The sequence below is a fragment of the Salmo trutta genome, chromosome 32 (genome assembly GCF_901001165.1).
Source record: "Salmo trutta chromosome 32, fSalTru1.1, whole genome shotgun sequence".
Taxonomy (NCBI): domain Eukaryota; kingdom Metazoa; phylum Chordata; class Actinopteri; order Salmoniformes; family Salmonidae; genus Salmo; species Salmo trutta.
Window position 1 is genome coordinate 8,609,477 of NC_042988.1, and position 22,981 is coordinate 8,632,457.

Sequence of the window (22,981 nt, forward strand, 5' to 3'; positions counted from 1 at the left end):
TTCCCCCAATACTCTCCTAGTCTCTGAGGATGAGAGAGCTGTGTACTGTTGACAGAAAAGGCTGAATTTGGACTTTCCCCACATCCCACCATTGACTCAGAGACTCATACTCCTCTCTTCGCTGCCCCTACCTTTCCCAAAAGGTCTGGAAACCTGAGCAAAAAGTGGCATCTTGTAAGAGCTTTACATTGAACTTCCAATAGGATGCCTGCCGGGGCCCTGGTGAAATAGACAGCCGAGCCATGGTTATGTGATGATCTGAAAACCCCACTGGGAGAATGGTAGCGCCCAACAGCCTATTGCTCCGATTCCTGGACATGTAAAACCGATCAAGTCGGGCTTCACTCACCCTAGCCCAAAAAACCTTGACCCATGTATACTGTCTTGTGTTGGGATGTTTAGTTCTCCAAACATCCACTAGGTCGAACAGTTTAATGATGTCCCTTAACACTCCCACTGACACTGAAAGAGACTCTTCCCCATTTCTGTCTTTTGTCAAATCCATTGTACAGTTCCAGTCCCCTCCGACCACCAGCATCTCCTCAGGCGCTACCTGTGAGAGTTCCTGTCTAAGACTCCCAAATAGAACCCCTCTTTCTCTCCCTGTATTAGGAGCATACACATTTATAAAGTCAAAACCCATGTTGTTAATTTCTGCTTTAACAACGAGCAGCCTACCCCTACACACCTCCTTTGAGGAGCAAATTTTTACAGACAGACCCGGTGCAAAAAGGACTGCCACCCCTGCACTAAGACTTGCCCCATGGCTCAACACACTTGCCCCTTTCCACCTGAGTCCCCAATCGACTTCATTCAACACATCACTATGGGTCTCCTGCAGAAACAACACCTGTATTTTGGGGGGTTTTACATATTCACCCAACACACTCCTCTTTCCCGCATCTCTGGCACCATTTACATTAAGCGAGCCTATCCAAAGAGTCTCCATCAGAATTGGGAGAAAAGCCAGCAAAGAAAGAGACCAATAGCAAAGCTCAAAAAGCCACAGTGTCAGAAAGAAAATATACATCTAAACACTGTCTGAAGGTAGACCCTTACGCACTGTTGTGACCCACTTCCTCAACCTAAACCATTTCCTGGGTGAGAAGACACCATGTCCCTCATTTTTCATAGCATGTTGTACTGATCTTACAAACTTTCTCGGATCAGACAAAAAAGCCTCAAGATGAACTTTTTTCCCCCTTGGTCTCATTCAGGAACCTTGTCAGTTCTCTCACCGTGTACTTAGACCCCTCTGCTTGACTGGCTGTCAGCTCCGGGCCTATTGAAGAGGAGTCTGAAAAAAATAACTCCTCATCCTCTTCCTCAGACTCTCTTTCCTCCTCATCTCTATCTCCCACCCTGACCACCTGCCCTTTCTGGTCAGGGCCTCCCCCACAGCAACAGGCAAAGTTTCCATGGTGCCTTTGACCACACACTTTTTCCTTTTCCACTTGACCACCTTGCATAGCCTGACTAGACCCAGCCTCCGCTACACCACCATCTCTAGCCTGACTAGACCCAGCCTCCGCTACCCCACCATCTCTAGCCTGACTAGACCCAGCCTCCGCTACACCACCATCTCTAGCCTGACTAGACCCAGCCTCCGCTACCCCACCATCTCTAGCCTGACTAGACCCAGCCTCCGCTACCCCACCATCTCTAGCCTGACTAGACCCAGCCTCCGCTACACCACCATCTCTTGCCTGACTAGACCCAGCCTCCGCTACACCACCATCTCTAGCCTGACTAGACCCAGCCTCCGCTACCCCACCATCTCTAGCCTGACTAGACCCAGCCTCCGCTACACCACCATCTCTTGCCTGACTAGACCCAGCCTCAGCTACCCCACCATCTCTAGCCTGACTAGACCCAGCCTCCGCTACACCACCATCTCTTGCCTGACTAGACCCAGCCTCAGCTACCCCACCATCTCTAGCCTGACTAGACCCAGCCTCAGCTACCCCACCATCTCTAGCCTGACTAGACCCAGCCTCAGCTACCCCACCATCTCTAGCCTGACTAGACCCAGCCTCAGCTACCCCACCATCTCTTGCATGCCTAGGCCCAGCCTCATCTACACCACCATCCCTGGCATGACTAGGCCCAGCCTCATCTACACCACCATCCCTGGCATGACTAGGCCCAGCCTCATCTACACCACCATCCCTGGCATGACTAGGCCCAGCCTCATCTACACCACCATCCCTGGCATGACTAGGCCCAGCCTCATCTACACCACCATCCCTGGCATGACTAGGCCCAGACTCATCTACACCACCATCCCTGGCATGACTAGGCCCAGCCTCATCTACACCACCATCCCTGGCATGACTAGGCCCAGCCTCATCTACACCACCATCCCTGGCATGACTAGGCCCAGCCTCATCTACACCACCATCCCTGGCATGACTAGGCCCAGCCTCATCTACACCACCATCCCTGGCATGACTAGGCCCAGCCTCTGCTGTCTTCATCTCATTACCCCCTTCACGTTGCCCTTGATTTCCCCCACTGGCGCTTGTACCCTCACCTTGTCTACGGCCTTTATGTGGGCACGCAAAGCTCTACTGCTAACCCTGCATAGAGCCCCTCCCCATGCCTCACTTCAAAATGCACATTTAGCTGTTGCTCATTGTTATCCAGAAACATAAACACGAAAACTGCTAGCAAACTTACCAAAACGACTCAGCTCTTTCCTGATTTGATCATCCGTAATAAACAGAGGCAAATTTGCAACTACCACTCTTGTCGAAGGGGTATAGAGAGATGAAACTGGCACCAACACATCCCTTACAAATATTCCACTAGCAATTAGCCTACCAACCAAAGTTTGTTCATTTCTAGAAGCAGAATGTATAAATCCAGCTTTTTCTGTTCCCCGACCGCGAGCAGCACCTCCTCCACCTTAACTCCATTCTCAGTAACACACTTGAATCCATGCTCCGCGCTAGGCTGCGAAGCCATTGTGCACAATTAGAGATACAGAGGGGGAGAGAGGGACTAAAATCACCCTGGGACCCTAATCCTATCACAGATACACTGCATGATCAAAAGTATGTGGACACCTGCATCTCATAACAAAATCATGGGCATTAATATGGAGGCTATAACATCCTCTACTCTTCTGTGATTAGGCCTGGCTCGCAGTTGGCGTTCCTATTTATCCCAAAGGTGTACAATGGGGTTGAGGTCAGGGCTTTGTGCAGGCCAGTCAAGTTCTTCCACACCGATCTCGAGAGAACCATTTCTGTATGGACCTCGCTTTGTGTACTGGGGTATTGTCATGCTGAAAAAGGCCCTTCCCTAGACGTTTCCACTTCACAATAACAGCACTTACAGTTGACCGGGGCAGCTCTAGCAGAGCAGACATTTTATGAGCTGCATCCTATGACGGTGCCATGTTGAAAGTCATTGAGCTCTAAAGAACGGCTATTCTACTGCTAATGTTTGTCTGTGGGGATTGCATGGCTTGGTGCTTGAGTTTATGCACCTGTCAGCAACAGGTGTGGCTGAAGTAGCCGAATCCACTAATTTGAAGGGGTGTCCACATACTTTTGTGTATGGATGGATGGTATTATCATACGGTCTGTCTGTCTGTCTGTCTGTCTGTCTGTCTGTCTGTCTGTCTGTCTGTCTGTCTGTCCAATGTCAGCTTCATCATCATTCATCTCCAGTGTGTATATGGTGCCTGGTCCAGACAGTCTCCTCCATGGTGGGGATCTCATAGCTTTATTACTGAGATTTATAGCCTCTTTATGGAGCAGACTCCCAGTAGAAGTGCCTCTCTGCTCTTACACCAATGGCTCCTCATACTTGGTCTTTCCCACTGGAGGGAGGGAGGGAGGGTGTGTGTGTGTGTGTGTGTGTGTGTGTGTGTGTGTGTGTGTGTGAAGTCTTTAAGGGCCTCTCTCTCAGCCCCAGCCCTCCTGGCATCACTTCATTCCATTTTATTTCCCCCTTTAATGGCTGCTGAGCTTGGGAATGGACCATTACCCTCCCTCTACCGCTCTCTACCTCCATCACCTCTATCTCGCTTTCTCTTTCTCTCTCTCTCTCTCTCTGTCCATCGCCGAGTGTCACCATGGCGAGGGTCGCTAATGAATCGAGACTTATTTTTTATGGCGAATGAGGGGGATCTATCTAGAGGGAGAGAGATTTTATTTCTGACACTCTTTCTCTCTCTCTCGCTCTCTCTTTCTTTTTCTTTTTTTCCATGGTTGAATGATGTCTGTGTGTAGTTATGAGTGTGTCCACGTGACTGTTGAGTCACGGTAGTCTCCTTTTATGCACTCTGGACCTGCGTTGGTAGTAACCAACTCGCTAGCTACCAACTGGTCCTAATGACCTGGTACTCAGGGCTCTACTGTCCCTCGAACCACTCTGACGCCAATCCAAATGCAATCGAAAATAATGGTGAACGTATAGGCCTAGGCGATGCTGTTAGTTCATTGATTGTGCAGGGCGGCTTACAGAGTTAGCCTACAATTATAGTGAATTTTTATTTGATTTTGAATAGCCCAGCAATAGAGAATTAAAAAAATATTTTTGTAATTAATAGAATGGCACATGACCTTTTTCAGCTACAGAATATCTCACCGCCGTGCATTTCCACTCCTTCATTCCTTTCTCGAGCGTGCAGAGAGAAGGGCTGTCAACAGTTTTAATTAAAGTATGTTTTGTAGTGAAAACATGTTACTATCAGTGTTCCCTAACAGATTTCACTTGGTTTCCAAAATGAAGCATTGAGTAGCTACAGGAACGGGGTTGGCGAGCCCATGGCATACAGAGTTTTGGCGGAATATCACCTGTCGCACAGCGAGAGGCTGCATGCTTCTCAAACAGCGGTTGATGCCTGGCGTGAAATAACCGGAGCGTGATTGAAAAAGCGAACCGGGAGGAAAGCGGCCTCCATTCGCTATACGAGCCTGTACGGATTACGTCTTTTTTTTCCCGCTGCCCATGTACCTGCCCATTTCATAATGGGACATTCTAAATACGACAATTTTGACATATTAGTAAAGACGAGATTAAATCAAGAATAGTCTGATGGGTGTAAAAATGATCACTAATTGAGAAAACAGCATGTGCAGCCTGAGGCAAGGAACAGAGCGCCAGCTTTTTGCAACTTTCTCAAGTCATCAATATCCTATAGTCGCATCATGCAGCCCATATATCTTTTGACCAAATTTTAAGACATTCTAACGTTTGTATTATTCACAACTAAATCTAGTGTATAGAACCTGTTTCAAGTGATAAGTTATATGCTCAACATAGCTGCTTAATATGCGCACTTGCTCTGGAATGGGGGAGAAATATCCTTTCTATTTTATTCAGCTAAGGTCATTTGGGCTCCTGAGTGGCGCAGCAGTCTAAGGCACTGCATCTCAGTGCTGGAGGCGTCACTACAGACTCTGGTTTGATTCCAGGCTGTATCACAACCGGCCGTGATTGGGTGTCCCATTGGGCGGCGCACAATTGGCCCAGCGTTGTCCGGGTTAGGCCGTCATTGTAAACTGACTTGCCTAGTTAAATAAAGGTTAAATAAATAACAAATTATATTCTTATTACTATAATATTATTGGCACTGGAGTTATAAGCATATATTGTCTGAAAAATGAACAATATGGCATGGCACATAGCCAGATAACATGCAGAAGGCCAATTCATATTCCTTCATATCATAATGTTTCTTAAGACCTGCCTGATATAAATAATGCATTTATTTTGATAGTGTATATTCAGTTGATTTATTAGACTTTTTTAAATGTGGTAAGCCCTGGAGATGATACATCTATTTATGTTAATTAACGGTCAATTACTGTGAGACCGGCAGTCTTTTACATGACAATAACCGGCTGACAAAATGTAATGACTGCCCTAGTCACCTACATGGGGTGGCTAGCCATGCTGAAATATATGCACTTGAGGGTTTCAGTTTGCGTGAATAATCCCTGCTGAAAAAAACTGCATATACCAGCATACATTTTAAGCTGGTCCATGCTGGTCAGTGCTGGTTGGATACTGGTCACACTGGTCTGACTAGCATGGTCTAGTTGATTGACCAACATGTTCTAGCTGGTCAAGCTGGTCTGACCAGCATGGTCTAACTGGTTATGCTGGTTTACCAGCATGGTCTAACTGGTTATGTTGTGCTTTGAACACTGGTGGCCAGCCTTTGTTGCATTTTGAACACTGGTGGCCAGCCTTTGTTGCGTTTTGAACACTGGTGGCCAGCCTTTGTTGCGTTTTGAACACTGGTGGCCAGTCTTTGTTGTGTTTTGAACACTGGTGGCCAGTCTTTGTTGTGTTTTGAACACTGGTGGCCAGTCTTTGTTGCGTTTTGAACACTGGTGGCCAGTCTTTGTTGCGTTTTGAACACTGGTGGCCAGCCTTTGTTGCGTTTTGAACACTGGTGGCCAGCCTTTGTTGCGTTTTGAACACTGGTGGCCAGCCTTTGTTGCGCTTTGAACACTGGTGGCCAGCCTTTGTTGCGCTTTGAACACTGCTGGCCAGCCTTTGTTGCGCTTTGAACACTGGTGGCCAGCCTTTGTTGCGCTTTGAACACTGGTGGCCAGACTTTGTTGTGTTTTGAACACTGGTGGCCAGGCTTTGTTGCACTTTGAACACTGGTGGCCAGCCTTTGTTGTGTTTTGAACACAGGTGACCAGTCTTTGTTGCGCTTTGAACACTGGTGGCCAGCCTTTGTTGCGCTTTGAACACTGGTGACCAGCCTTTGTTGTGTTTTGAACACTGGTGACCAGCCTTTGTTGTGTTTTGAACACTGGTGGCCAGCCTTTGTTGCGCTTTGAACACTGGTGGCCAGCCTTTGTTGTGTTTTGAACACTGGTGACCAGTCTTTGTTGCGCTTTGAACACTGGTGGCCAGCCTTTGTTGCGCTTTGAACACTGGTGGCCAGCCTTTGTTGCGCTTTGAACACTGGTGGCCAGCCTTTGTTGCGCTTTGAACACTGGTGGCCAGCCTTTGTTGCGCTATGAACACTGGTGGCCAGCCTTTGTTGCGCTTTGAACACTGCTGGCCAGCCTTTGTTGCGCTTTGAACACTGGTGGCCAGCCTTTGTTGCGCTTTGAACACTGGTGGCCAGACTTTGTTGTGTTTTGAACACTGGTGGCCAGGCTTTGTTGCACTTTGAACACTGGTGGCCAGCCTTTGTTGTGTTTTGAACACAGGTGACCAGTCTTTGTTGCGCTTTGAACACTGGTGGCCAGCCTTTGTTGCGCTTTGAACACTGGTGACCAGCCTTTGTTGTGTTTTGAACACTGGTGACCAGCCTTTGTTGTGTTTTGAACACTGGTGGCCAGCCTTTGTTGCGCTTTGAACACTGGTGGCCAGCCTTTGTTGTGTTTTGAACACTGGTGACCAGTCTTTGTTGCGCTTTGAACACTGGTGGCCAGCCTTTGTTGCGCTTTGAACACTGGTGGCCAGCCTTTGTTGCGCTTTGAACACTGGTGGCCAGCCTTTGTTGCGCTTTGAACACTGGTGGCCAGCCTTTGTTGCGCTATGAACACTGGTGACCAGCCTTTGTTGTGTTTTGAACACTGGTGGCCAGCCTTTGTTGCGCTTTGAACACTGGTGGCCAGACTTTGTTGTGTTTTGAACACTGGTGGCCAGACTTTGTTGTGTTTTGAACACTGGTGGCCAGTCTTTGTTGTGTTTTGAACACTGGTGGCCAGTCTTTGTTGTGTTTTGAACACTGGTGGCCAGCCTTTGTTGTGTTTTGAACACTGGTGGCCAGCCTTTGTTGCATTGTAAAAACAATTATGTACCCCCCCATCACTAATATCAGCTTATGCTGGTATCCAAGATGATCCATGCTGATCTATGCTGGTCCAGCATTGTCTAGCTGGTTAAGCTAATATAATCTTTTCCCAGCATGCTCTATTGCAGTAGATTTTTTTATTTTTTTTGGCTTCAATATTTTTTTGATTTTATGTGTTTGTGATTAATTAATCGTATGCCATCGATAGTTGAATCGCTAGTTACAAATCGGGATATTATTTTTGACTATGTTTGCATTGTATCGTTTTGACTATCGCAATACTGTTTTTTCGCTTGTTGGCTGTACCGGCACCAAAACTCCTTCATAGCTTGTTTCTCCATCTTCTTTTTAAAATAGGGAGCCTATTTGTTTTCAGAACTTTTATTTCCATGACTGATCACTTGTTTTCTCATGTTCTCTCTCTCGTCTCTCTGCAGCAGACATACGATCAGCAATATGTTTGGAACATCGATTTGCAATAAAAATCACAGTATCAAATCGCAATACATATAGTGCCGTGAGAATATCGTGAGGTCCCCTGGCAATTCCCAGCCCTAGTATGTGTGCGTGCCTGTGTTAGTGAGCGTGTGCGCGGCTTTCTGATTTGCCGTCTGGCCCTGAGGAAACGGCTCCATGAAGACCAATTATGACCCTCCGCCTTCCTCTCCCACAGATGCCAATCAATCAATTAACCAATCAACCAATCGATACTCATCTGCTAAGCTCGTCCGGCCCACGAGCCAGCAACATCAGGCACCGCAATCAATTACTTTTCGCCTCGCGGTTCACTGGAGGGTTGCCTGATCTTCGGCGTTTTATTCCTCCTGTCCCTCCCTCCTCTCCTCCTTCCATCAAGACCCCTCCCTCCCTCCTGTGTATGATGACCACAAATTTTTATTTTCTTCCTCCCAAGTTTCTGGGCTTGGAACAGCTACACAGCAGTGTAGTTAACTATAGCTGTGGGAATAGTGTTAGGAGAGAGAGAGAGGCATAGTGTTTTCCCCCCCAGTTCCCTTTTGACTTCCTGGCTGAATTTACAATCTACTGTTGGACCACCCACTTTGATGGAGTGTGTATTTATGTGCGTGTGTTTGTTCGGAGGTGGGGGACGGGGACGACGGGGAGGGTAAATGACAGCTTTCATTATCGATGGTGGCAGGATTGCCCGGTGTGTTTTACAGTCTTGCTGTTTCTCATCTTACACACACAGACACACACACACACACACAGACACACACACTCACCAGTGGGGAGGGGGTCCTATGGGTTGTTTGTCGTCAGTGTGAGTATCGATTGGCTCAGTTTGATGTTATTCCGCTTTGTCCCAGAAATGAGTGGACACCGTAGGACCGGGGGGTGGAGGACGTGGGTGTGTGGGGGGGTGTGTGTGTGTGTGTGTCTTTTGTTATGACCTCAGCCCCCGCGCCACAGCAAACAAAGAAAAGAACGAGGGGTTCTCGACAACAATTACAAAAATCCAACAAAAGTGCTTTAACAAGGATTGTTTTTTTTATATATTGTTTTTTGGGGGAAACCCTCTTGTTGTCTGAGCAGGGTTAGAAACAACATCAGCGTGTCATCGTCATCACCCCCACCATTATCATTACCTTTTCATTATCGCTACGTCTCACCGCCGTGAAATGATCACAGCTATCTGCACTTGCTGTTGTACCATCCGTCAGCAATGTAATATCATCATCATCATCATCATCATCATCATCATCGTCATCTCTCACAAAAGGTATTCACACCCATTCCACCTTTTTCTCCAGGCAAAAACATGCCTTTTACCCTTTACCACACAAACATATTCTGACTCTTTCAGGATATCAGAGCCCCTCTGAAGCCTAAGATGTCTTTATCAAAGATGGAGCCTTAGGGGCGTGAGGTGAATATGAAGACGTCCTCAGTCTCAGCTCACACATCTGAGGGAAGAAGTAAATGCCTGGAGATTGAGAAGCCTAGCTAGCTCTCCCCATCACCTTTTTTAGCACTACTGTTTCTTCCCTTTTCCCTGATGGGACTAGCTAGCGCGTCTGGAGCTTTCCCCCCTGTTTCTTGTTAGCCTCCATTAGCCTGCTAATATTGCTAACTCCAATAGCAGTGTATTAGAAATGTGTTGTAGGTATTAGCCTTCCCAGCACTTATTCCTCACTGCAGCTTGGAATGAATTGTGGAATGAAATGGTGGCCTTAGCGATACCAGCTGTAGCCTTGTTATGTTTTTATTTTGCGTTGGCACTGCTTACAACATGTGTCCTTGCCTGAATGATGTTAAAAGTATTAGCCCTGTCAGCCTCCTTAGCTCTGCTAGCGTCGAACAACTGTCCATATCAAGCCCATTGTCAACCCCAACCATTACTAAAGGCCATTAGCCTTATAACGTAAGCCCACCATACCTCTAGCCTTGATACATTAGCCAACGAAGCTCCTACAGCCTGGTAGGCATTGAGGAGACATGGAGAGCCCTAGGCCACATGACCTTTTAGAGCACTAGGCTACATTAGCAGGAAGTAGCAGCTGGCAGCAGGGGTCCTCTCCATCTCACGCGCCACTAAGCCTGGTATTCAGAACCATTAGAGGGCTGTACTGTAATGTAGGTGATACCGCGACCAACAGCAGCATTGGCTTTTAGATGAAAGTACAGCAACGGAGGAAGCGGGAGGGTGACGTACTGCATAGTGGATATTACAGGATAGTAATGGAGGGAAATGGAGGAGTGGGTGGGTGACTTACAGGGGGACGTACTGTACAGCAGGATAGGAGTAGTGGTGTTAATGTGTCTGCGTACGTATGCATGAGCGCCTCTGTGTGCAGATCCATGTGTATGTGCTGTAGGCATGTTGGATTATGGATATGTGAAAAGGGCTCTGTGTATTTCTATGGATGGATGTATGTGGGTGGATGCTTGTGTGAGACAGTCTGTGTGTGTGTGTGTGTGAGAGAGAGAGAGAGAGAGAGAGAGCGCTGTTGACTGTGGCAGTGACTGATAGGAACAGCCAAGGGTGTGTCTGTGAGGGATCATGGGGGGGTCAACGTCCTCTAACCTATGACCTCTAACCCCTGTGGCTTTGCCAGTCTCAGGGACAGATGGAGCCTTCCCACTCTCAGGCCCTATGAAGGGCCCCTACATAGTCACCTCATAAAGCACTACTAACACTACAGGCCACTTCCTTTACACTGAAGCTTTGACTATGTCTTTTCCTCCAAACCAGGGGTGGGCAAAATACAGATTATTATTTTGGGTTCAAATACCACTCCAGGCCACACTTGAATGAACTAAAACTAGATAGAAAGTGTGTAGAATATATAATGGACCTATGTCTTTTCAAATAACTGCCCGCTTTCTGGCCTGCAGATTGATTTTGATGAACAAATCGGTCCAAAACAAACCTGTGTGGCCGTTTTTTGAAATCCTGATGTGGCCATCAAGCCAAATAGATTGCCCACCCCTGGTCTAGAACAAGGTGATGGTGTGTAACTGAGAGAGAAAGAGAGAGAGTTCGTTTTTTGGGAGGGGATAGACAATGGCCCTAAAGCGAGTCCAATCCTTTGCTCTTCCACAGTGGTTCCCAAACCAATGTTCCTAAGAATCAAATCTTACAGTTGGTATCTGTGATCCACCGTTTGAGAAACCTTGCTACTATGATTGGCTCTAGATCAGTCGTTATAGGTGTGATATAAGTGACTAGAAAATACCTGGAATCACCATTCCTCTCCACTTCCTCCTTCCTATAGAGGAGTTTTGTGCTGGCCGAACCCCATGGTGCTGGCCGAACCCCATGGTGCTGGCCGAACCCCATCGCGCTGGCCGAACCCCATCGCGCTGGCCGAACCCCATCGCGCTGGCCGAACCCCATCGCGCTGGCCGAACCCCATCGCGCTGGCCGAACCCCATCGTGCGGACACACAGACACGTTACTCAATGCACCATGCTTTAGGGAACACTGCTGTCTGTTGTTTTCCTGACACCTCAGCTGATGAGTCCTATGCGTGCTGACTGCCATATGGTGTGTTAAATCAGTGTGTGTGTGTTTTTAAATGAGTTTATACTATTTACATGCCTCATAAATGTTTTGTCCATGCGTATACGTTTTATAAATGTGTATGAGTGTTGAATGTGTTTAGTTGTCTATGCATACAGACTGTTAATGTTTTGGACAGTGATTTTGGTCTACTAGGATGGTCATATTTTATGTACGTGGGCCTACAGGAAAATGGGTTTGTGTGTGTGTGTGTGTGTGTGTGTGTGTGTGTGTGTGTGTGTGTGTGTGTGTGTGTGTGTGTGTGGTAGATCTCCAGCACTCACTGGATCTCTGTCCTCAGTCACTAGTCAGAGGAAGGGGGTTTACAGCCTACTGTAGCTAGATAGGAGAACTAGCTAAACAGCCTAGCTATCCTAGGATATTATTAACCCACCACTCGATATTAATAACCCACCATACGTTTCATACAGTATAGGCACTTTTGGAAGCCATGTCGATTAGCATGGGGGTAGTAATGGTTTATAGATGGACAACGGAGGGTTACAGAGGGAGGGTAGAAGAGATGCTGCAGAGAGAGTCAGATTATTACTAGCTATATGCAAAAAAGTGTTGGTCCCATGCTTCATGAGCTGAAATAAAAGATCCCAGAAATTTTCCATACGCACATAAAGCTTTTTTCTCTCACATTTTGTGCAACAATCTGTTTACATCCCTGTTAGTGAGCATTTCTCCTTTGCCAAGATAATCCATCCACCTGACAGGTGTGGTATATCAAGAAGCATATCAACAGCATGATCATTACACAGGTGTACCTTGTGCTGGGGACAATAAAAGGCCACTCTAAAATGTGCAGTTTTGTCACACAATACAATCCCACAGATGCCTCAAGTTGAGGGAGCATGCAATTGGCATGCTGACTGCATCAATGTCCACCAAAGATGTTGCCAGAGAATTGAATGTTAATTTCTCTACCATAAGCCGCCTCCAACGTTGTTTTTGAGAATTTGGCGGAATGCTCCGTGGTGGTGGGATTATGTTATGGGCAGGCATAAACCACGGAAAACAAACACAATTGTATTTTATCGATGGCAATTTGAATGCACAGAGATACCATGACGAGATCCAGAGGCCCATTGTCGTGCCGTTCATCCGCCACCATCACCTCATATATCAGCATGATAATACATGGCCCCATGTCGCAAGGATCTGTACACAATTCCTGGAAGCTGAAAATGTCCCAGTTCTTCCATGGCCTGTCACCCATTGAGACATGTCCAGACATGTAACCCATTGAGCAAGTTCGGAGTGCTCTGGATTGACATGTTGGCATGTTCCACTTCCCACCAATATCCAGCAACTTCACACAGCCATTGAAGAGGAGTGGAACAACCATCCACGGGCCACAATCAACAGCCTGATCCAACTCTATGCGAAGGAGATGTGTTGCATGAGGCAAGTGGTGGTCTCACCAGATACTGACTGGTTTTCTGATTCACGCCCCTACCTTTTCACAGGTATCTGTGACCAACAGATGCATATCTAATTTCCAGTCATGCCTCATTCATTAATTTCAATTGACTGATTTCCTTATATGGGTCTCGTTTATTTATGCATATCGGGTCAGGTGGGAAATTCACGGATCTATTTCGCAACTTTTTGGACCCGTGAAGGCCTCTACTCTGAGTTAATTTGATTTATTTTTATTTAACTAGGCAAGTCCGTTACACAAATTCTTATTTACAATGACGGCCTAGGAACAGCGGGTTACCTGCCTTGTTCAGGGGCAGAACGACAGATTATCACCTTGTCAGCTCTGGGATTCGATCCAACAACCTTTCGGTTACTGGCCCAACGCTCGAACCACTAGGGTACCTTCCCCCCCTAATGGATGTGAGTTAGTGGCGTATGGTCACTACTGAATTCTGACTGGCTGAGAGTTAATGCTCACTGACGACTGTAGTGGTTACTATAAGTGGTGATGAGTGTGACAGTACTGGCTATTAGTTACCTATTTCTGCAGGGTCCTGTCAAATTTGTTCCCCCTTACTGTCCTGATCCAGAGTTCTATAACCCCAGAACTTTCCTGTTCATCCAGATAAAAATCACTCCGGTCCCGTGCAAATTTGTACGTGCAGAAATCAGAAATAACTTCCTTCCTTAGCTTCTCATCTGACTTTCCCCACTCTGCGTGGGTGTAACCTAGGCAACTGCTCTGTTTGCCTGCTGCTCAGCTGATAACAACCACATCGCCACATTTTGGCAATCCACTTACCCAGAGCCGGATGACTTTATGGACATGTGTATATCTCTGTGTGCATCTGAGGAGAGTAGTGACTGGCTCCAACTGGAGCGAGGCGCGAGAGTGCGCCGATGGAAGGGGGGGCGGGGGGGTTAGTTTACTTAATATAAACTATCTTAGGCCTGCTGGAATGGCCTGCTGGAATGTCGATCCTGTCCTGTCCCGAATTTGACTCTAGAACTTCATTCCCATTCCTGCCTGAATCCAGCGGGCCCTGCTAGACCTGCAGGAGTCCTGTTCCTGTGTCAATCTCTAGTGTCAGTGGTTTGCATATACAGTGGGGTCTGAAATGATTGACACCCCTTGATAAAGAAGAGCAGAAATGACGGTATAACAATAAATAGTTCAAATACTAAGCTGTATTGTATGCTCATAAAACAAATCCTACTTTTTTCTTCTTCTGAAAGATAAGGGTCAAAGTTATCAACACCCCTACTTTAAATCCCTTTCAATACCTCACTTTGCGAGGATCATGCCACTGAGCCTTTTTCTAAAATGTTTTTATGAGTTGGAGAAAACCTTGGGAGGGATCTTAGACCGTTCCTCCATACAGAATCCTTTCAGAACCTTTGTCTGGACTTATGGACTTCTCAATTGAAACCAAAGGTTTTCAATGGATTTTTAGTCATGCCATCCAACAAATGTAAGTGCCTGGAGTTTGATAAACAACATTGGCACTTGGATTGGAACCGGTGCTGCGGTCAGATGACATGAACATAGAGCTCTTTGGCCACGCACACCAGTGGTGGGTTTGGCGTCGAAATGAGAATGCATGAACAGAAAAGAACCCCATATCTACTGTAAAATATGGTGGTAAATCTTTGTTATGGGACTATTTTGCTTCCGCTGGTCCTGCGGCCTTTATTAAGGTCAATAACTTTTCCTGTCTGAATCCGTGGTCAATAACTTTTCCTGTCTCTGCCAGGAGGCTGACACTTGGCAGCAAGTGGATCTCCCAGCAAGACGACAACCCCAAACACACATCAAAATCCACAGAGAAATTGTTCAATGGCCACAAAATCAACATTTTGCAATGGCCATCTCGGTCTCCGGAATTGATACCCATGGAAAACCTGTGGATTGAATTGAAGAAGGCAGCCCATAAGCGCAGACAAAGGATTTCAAGAATCTAGAAGGATTTTTGTATGGAGGAATGGCCTGAGATCCGTCCCAATGTGTTCACCAACTCAGTTCCCTTATCCCGGCAAGGTGAGGGATTGAAAGGTATTGAAAACAGGGGTGTCAATCATTTTGACCACTACCTTTTTGAGAAAAACGGTATTACTTGTTAAGCAAAATCTCTTTCTCTGGGCAATTGTTTGTATAAAATAATATCATTTTCTAATTTTATTGAGCATACAAAATAGCTTAGTATTTGAATTATTTGATACATATTTGCTCATCTTTATCAAGAGTGTCACCCCACCGTATGTGTGAGTATGTACCTGCCCACGCATGTGTCTGGGTCAACACACACACGTGTGTTCATGGTGTGTTGTCAAACATGTATATTCATGTTATATGAGAGAGTTAGATACATATTCGACATGTGTACATCCAGTATTTCATTTTCCGATAATTCTACATATGAGCAGGAATATCCTTGAATCTCCACCAATTCGTCGACACCCAGTGGGTGATTTAATGCTCACGCACAATGTTCGTTATGGTATGTCTTGTCCTTAAGGCCTCCCCTATACTCCATTTTCCATTTTATTCTGCACCCCCTGTTCTATGTTGTCTCTCCTCTGTGATTGGCTGTGAAGTAACTGACATACTGATCAAAGGGTTTGGTCGCAGCATGTAATATATGCACACATATATATTCATACTGGAAGATCAAGTAGTTTGTCAAGGATGTACAGACTCACTCTTTTCTTTTTTTTCTTCTCTTCTCCTCTTCCCTTCTCCTCTCCTCTATTCGCTCTATTTTCTCTCTTTTCTCTCCTCTTCCCTTCCCTTCTTTTTTCTCCTCTCCTCTCCACTTCTTTTCTGTCTCTCTTCTCTTTTCTCTCTTTTCTCTCTCTCTTCTCTGTTCTCTCTCTTCTCTTTTCTCTCTCTTTTCTCTCCTTATTTTCTCTCTCTCTTTTCTCTCTCTTCTCTCTCCTCTTTTCTCTCTTTTCTCTCTCTTCACTTTTCTCTCCTCTTTTCTCTCTTTTCTCTCTCAAATCAAATCAAATGTATTTATATAGCCCTTCTTACATCAGCTGATATCTCAAAGTGCTGTACAGAAACCCAGCCTAAAACCCCAAACAGCAAACAATGCATGTGAAAGAAGCACGGTGGCTAGGAAAAACTCCCTAGGAAAAACTCCCTAGAAAGGCCAAAAACCTAGGAAGAAACCTAGAGAGGAACCAGGCTATGAGGGGTGGCCAGTCCTCTTCTGGCTGTGCCGGGTGGATATTATAACAGAACATGGTCAAGATGTTAAAATGTTCATAAATGACCAGCATGGTCGAATAATAATAATCTCTCTCTCCTCTCCTCTTCCCTTCTCTTATCTCTCCTCTTTTTTCTCGCTCTTCTCTTTTCTCTCTTTTCTCTCTCTCTTTTGTCTTTTGTCTCTCCTCTTTTCTCTCTTTTGTCTCTCCTCTTTTCTCTCTTTTGTCTCTCCTCTTTTGTCTCTCTCTCTTTTCTCTCTCCTCTTTTCTCTCTCCTCTTTTCTCTCTCCTCTTTTCTCTCTTTTGTCTCTCCTCTTTTGTCTCTCCTCTTTTCTCTCTTTTGTCTCTCCTCTTTTGTCTCTCTCTCTTTTCTCTCTCCTCTTTTCTCTCTCCTCTTTTCTCTCTCCTCTTTTCTCTCTTTTGTCTCTCCTCTTTTCTCTCTTCTCTTTTCTTTCCTCTTCTCTTTTCCAACTACTGTCAGGTTCGTGTATTCTGATGCAGCCAGTGTTGGTTACATACCGTAGATGTATAGAGATGCATATATTTATGACCTCCCACTTCTTTATGTAGTCACTGGCTTATGCCTCTCTTGTGTGGCCACGCCTTCTTTTCCTCTCTCAATATAGCTGTCTCTGTTCTCTCTCTCTCTCTCCTCTCTCAATATAGCAGTCTCTGTTCTCTCTCTCTCCTCTCTCAATATAGCAGTCTCTGTTTCTCTCTCTCCTCTCTCAATATAGCTGTCTCTGTTTCTCTCTCTCCTCTCTCAATATAGCTGTCTCTGTTCTCTCTCTCTCTCTCCTCTCTCAATATAGCTGTCTCTGTTCTCTCTCTCTCTCTCCTCTCTCAATATAGCTGTCTCTGTTCTCTCTCTCTCCTCTCTTTTCTCCTCTCTCAATATAGCTGTCTCTGTTCTCTCTCTCTCTCCTCTCTCAATATAGCAGTCTCTGTTCTCTCTCTCTCCTCTCTCAATATAGCAGTCTCTGTTTCTCTCTCTCCTCTCTCAATATAGCTGTCTCTGTTTCTCTCTCTCCTCTCTCAATATAGCTGTCTCTGTTCTCTCTCTCTCTCTCCTCTCTCAATATAGCTGTCTCTGTTCTCTCTCTCTCTCCTCTCTCAATATAGCTGTCTCTGTTCTCTCTCTCTCCTCTCTTTTCTCCTCTCTCAATATAGCTGTCTCTGTTTCTCTCTCTCTCCTCTCTTTTCTCCTCTCTCAATATAGCTGTCTCTGTTTCTCTCTCCCTCTCAATATAGCAGTCTCTGTTCTCTCTCTCTCCTCTCTTTTTCTCCTCTCTCAATATAGCTGTCTCTGTTTCTCTCTCTCTCCTCTCTCTCACACTGATACAAATACACACAGACACACACACACACACACACACACACACACACACACACACACACACACACACACACACACACACAGATGCACTGGTATACACACATGCCCATGATTAAATGAACGAGTGCATGGCTATGTAAAGGGGACCTATGGGGTTTAACCTACTTAGTAGGGTGTTTTAATAATGTATGAGCGAGATTTGAAAGCGGCGAGCACAACAAGGTATCTTCATCCGCTTCCTCTCGCTTTGATCTAACCCTCCTCCCCCGCTCCCTGTCTCTCTTTCCCCCTTTCTCGCCATCACGCTCTCTCCCTCTGTATCCTTTGAACGTGTTCTACCCAGTGCATTGTGCTAAAGCTCAGGGTAGAAGCTCAAATTCCCAGGTGGGATCTGTGAGCGGCAAGACGGAGGTAGCCAATTTTGATGTATGGTGTTCCTTCTCAGGGAAGGATGAATGGGTGGGTTGGTATATGGATGGATGGATGGGTGAATGGATATTAGAAAAATTTGAGCATGAGAGTCGTGTGTGTGTGTGTGTGTATACGTGTAATACGTGGTCTGAATTAACTGCATCTTGTTCTGTTCCTATAAGGGTTCTTCGTCATGTTTCTGTTCCAATAAGGGTTCTTCGTCATGTTTCTGTTCCTATAAGGGTTCTTCGTCATGTTTCTGTTCCTATAAGGGTTCTTCGTCATGTTTCTGTTCCTATAAGGGTTCGTCGTCATGTTTCTGTTCCAATAAGGGTTCTTCGTCATGTTTCTGTTCCTATAAGGGTTCTTCGTCATGTTTCTGTTCCTATAAGGGTTCTTCGTCATGTTTCTGTTCCTATAAGGGTTCGTCGTCATGTTTCTGTTCCTATAAGGGTTCGTCGTCATGTTTCTGTTCCTATAAGGGTTCGTCGTCATGTTTCTGTTCCTATAAGGGTTCGTCGTCATGTTTCTGTTCCTATAAGGGTTCGTCGTCATGTTTCTGTTCCTATAAGGGTTCTTCGTCTTGTTTTAGAGTTTTGATAATAATGCTCTGGTGCACTTATCACAGCAGTCTTGTTTTTATCCCAGACCTTCACCAAGGCTTCTTCATCCACCTCCTCCCCTCCTCTCCTCACCCGTCAAACACAAACATGTCTGAAAACCCAGTGGTGTTTGGCTGTTTTACGACAGGGGCCCAGAGCCCTGTGTGTGTGTGTGTGTGTGTGGGGGGGGGGGGGGGGGGGACTTCACAAAGGGGGGCCTGATGCTGGTGCAACACTTTGCAGGAGATCACACACACGCATGCGCGCACACTAACACTCACGCACACTCCTGTCGGCGGAGGACTTCACAAGGTGAGGCCTGGCGGCGGAGAGAGCAGCACTTTGCAGGAGATCTATAAAGGTCCCAGCAGTTAAAAGCGAGGCCCCTGACCCTGTAAAAAAACGGGCCCTTGTGCACCCAACACCCCCTTACCGGGGCCAGGGCAGAACAAATGCCTCTCAGACGGCTACAGACAGACATGACAGACCGGGAGGGGAAAAAGGCACTCAAAGGATGTTTTCAACTTTCAGACAACTACAATCCAGACTCCAAAGAACAGTAAACGCTTCCCTCCTTTGACATGTCAATGCCAGATGGGTGAAAGAGATGGAAGCAAAGCTGTCAGTGGTAGTGGATGGTGTTACAGACATGTATTAGAGCTACTTGCTACAGTGTGTAGCAAAGCAAGAGGTTTTAGATTTATATAAGGCATGTTGTACAACATCAGCATTGAAAGGCAGAACTAGGTTACTCTTCCCTCCCTCCCGTCTCTCTTGGCAGGTTGCATAAGCTCATAACCATCTCCTGTTTATTTTGAGGAGCGGAGAGAGAGAGAGAGGTTCAGATGGACTCCATTAATGAGCCGCAGCATCTCTGATGATGATGATTCACCCTGCAAGGGCAGGAGGGAGGCCGGGGAGACAGCAGGAGGGAGGCCGGGGAGACAGCAGGGGGGAGGCCGGGGAGACAGCAGGAGGGAGGCCGGGGAGACAGCAGGGGGGAGGCCGGGGAGACAGCAGGGGGGAGGCCGGGGAGACAGCAGGAGGGAGGCCGGGGAGACAGCAGGAGGGAGCCCGGGGAGACAGCAGGGGGGAGGCCGGGGAGACAGCAGGGGGGAGGCCGGGGAGACAGCAGGGGGGAGGCCGGGGAGACAGCAGGGGGGAGGCCGGGGAAGCAGCAGGGGGAGGCCGGGGAAGCAGCAGGGGGGAGGCCGGGGAGACAGCAGGGGGGAGGCCGGGGAGACAGCAGGGGGGAGGCCGGGGAGACAGCAGGGGGGAGGCCGGGGAGACAGCAGGGGGGAGGCCGGGGGAGACAGCAGGAGGCAGGGGGGGGTGGAGGGGAAGGGGGAGCCGGGCTCCTCATTGAAAACATTAGCTTTAACAAGTTCGCTAGAGAGGAACCCGGGCTCTGTTTTCCCCACGCTGTCTACATAGAGATGAACCCGGGCAAAAATCAACGCCACCCCACTGAATATGCATTTGTACCCCTGTCTCTCTGTCTCTGAATGTGCAGCAGTGAGTGAATATCTAACTCTTCTCTCTTTCTCTCTCTGTCTCTGTTTCTGAAGGAAGAAGATTGCCAGTCTGCCACAGGTGTGTTGCCGAGACTGAAAGTGAGTCACCGCGGCGATAGGGGTTGACCTGGGGCGCAAGACATGTTACGGTGACAACTAAAACCAGCCATCGTCATAACAATCCTCCTCCTCCGTCGTGTTGTTGTGTGAGCTCTGCTGAGTCACTGGAGAGAGAAAAGCTGTTCTCATCCAATCCCCCCAAGGCCTGAGAAGTCTATCCAATCGTGAACAAGGGATCTGGAGTCCATTGGTGCCAGATGATTCTGCCTAGCGACCTCCCTTAGTATTTATGTAATTGGTGTTTCATTCAAGGTATAAAGCTTAGTGGCCTACTCTACCGCTATCTATCTCAGTAGAACGCTATTCATATCAAGGCAGAGGGACCAGCCTTTGGAAGAAAATAGCCTATATGCCCTTGGATTCAAAGTTTCTCTGAAGCATCCACCGGGAACACCGACGTAACCTAGAAGCTCCATTTCACACACCTACACAAATACACACACATCGTTGTTGTCCACCGTCAGCTACCACCACCACTTCTTAATTCATTGGATTACGTCGCCATCCGGCGGGTGAGGTTGGGGATGTAGACCGCCGTCACCACGGATACCTACAGGAGACTCTTTGGACTCGGCTCAAGGTCTGCCGAGCAGAACATGACGGGCAAGGGTAACCCCTGCCACCCCCCGGGGGGGCCAGGGAGTGCAGGGGGCCCCACTGTCTCTGTGGGGGGATTCCCCATATCTCACTACTCCTACTTCTTCCCTCACATGCTGGGGGGGCTGTCCCCTCCCACCCTCTCCGGACTGCCCATCAGTGGATACAGCACCCCGTCGCCAGCCAGTAAGTACCCAATCACACTGCAGTATTCTGTTGTTGGTGTATGTTGACATTAGTGGTTGATTAGAAGGTTATCAGGTACTGCTGAATGGCAGAAAAAACATTTTTTGCGTTGTGTTTATACTTGTGCTTTGTTGGTTGACTCTGTTGGCGCACAGACTGACTTGATCTATCCTATATTTGTTCCAAAATCAGCATTTGAAGTTTGACATAAAGTTTGATCAATCCAGGAAAAAACGCAGGAGGTTAAAAATGAACTGCACAAGTTTTAACTTAGTTGCTGTGCTGTGTACTCTGAATAATTTCCAGCATCTCCTGTGTTATGTATATATATATGGCTGTCATGCTAAATGACTTAACCAGATCAAAGTGGAGTGGAGTCTATATAGAACTGGATTCCACATTAGAGGTTTGGTTGGTGTGGAACATAGCCTTGACTAGTTGCTCCTGGCGATCTGGATCCTTGCCAGTTGTCATGCGGCGATGTGTCGAACTGAGCGAGCGGATTGGTCTGATCTAAATGAGGCAGCTTTGAAAAACCAATGGAATGTTCCTGGGCACAATGCCTTAGGAAGTGTGTGTGTGTGTGTGTGTGTGTCCTCACTTGAACTGACAGGTGGGCGCTCTCTCCGGGTGTGTGTGCACGTGTGTTTTCATGCGTTGGTGTGTGTCTGTGTATCTGATTTGGGAAGAGCGAGAATAAGGGCTGCTTGTTCTGACTGTAGCTGTTGTGACGGTAGCTCACCTGGAGTAAGGAAGTATTGACAGGTAGGAGGATGTATGGGACCACCCATCCATTCCACAAACAATATTTGATTAAGGTCTCATTTATCAAATCAAATAAAAACATGTGCGGAATACAACAGGTGTAAACCTTACAGTGAAATGCTTATTTACAAGCCCTTAACCAACAATGCTGTTTTAAGAAAAATAACCCCAAAAAAGTAACAAGTAATTAAAGAGCAGCAGTAAAATATCAATAGCAAGGCTATATGCAGGGGGTACCGGTACAATGTGTGGGGCCACCGGTTAGTCGAGGTAATTGAGGTAGTATGTACATGTAGGTAGAGTTATTAAAGTGACTATGCATAGATAATAACAGAGAGTAGCAGCAGTGTAAAGGGGGGGGGTCAATGCAAATAGTCTGGGTAGCCATTTGACTAGATGTTAAGGAGTCTTATGGCTTGGGGGTAGAAGCTGTTTAGAAGCCTCTTGGACCTAGACTTGGCGCTCCGGTACCGCTTGCCGTGCAGTAGCAGAGAGAACAGTCTATGACTAGGGTGGCTGGAGTCTGACAATTTTTAGGACCTTCCTCTGGCACAACCTGATATAGAGGTCCTGGATGGCAGGAAGCTTGGCCCCAATGATGTACTGCACTGTATGCGCTACCCTCTGTAGTGCCTTGCGATCGGAGGCCGAGCAGTTGCCAACCCGTCAGGATGCTCTCGATGGTGCAGCTGTAAAACCTTTTGAGGATCTGAGGACCGTGCCAAATCTTTTCATTTTCCTGAGGCGGAATACGTTTTGTCGTGCCCTCTTCACAACTGTCTTTGTGTGGTTGGACCATGTTAGTTTGTTGGTGATGTGGACACCAAGGACACTGACACATTACCCATTCTACCAATAAACTGTCCAATCACAGCCAAGCTTACATCCGCTCTGTCCCAGCATGCCTTGCAAAGCAGCTAATGTCTCTGACCCTCCACCCACCATGTCTCCCCATCGTGGCTTCCATTCCCAAGATCCAGGCTGGCGCTCTGTCGGGAGGCTGCT

The 22,981-nt window shown here is 47.0% G+C and overlaps 1 protein-coding gene across 2 annotated transcripts in view; it reads left to right on the forward strand.

The window, feature by feature from the left end:
- LOC115170984 (retinoic acid receptor alpha) overlaps nt 1-22,981 on the forward strand; it is a 183,959-nt gene that overhangs the window by 69,240 nt on the left and 91,738 nt on the right. For both annotated transcript variants that reach the window (XM_029727409.1, XM_029727408.1), the window contains one exon: nt 20,363-21,211. In XM_029727409.1, coding sequence (XP_029583269.1) covers nt 21,025-21,211 — 187 coding nt within the window. In that variant the 5' untranslated portion in view covers nt 20,363-21,024. The remainder of the gene's footprint in view (nt 1-20,362; nt 21,212-22,981) is intronic.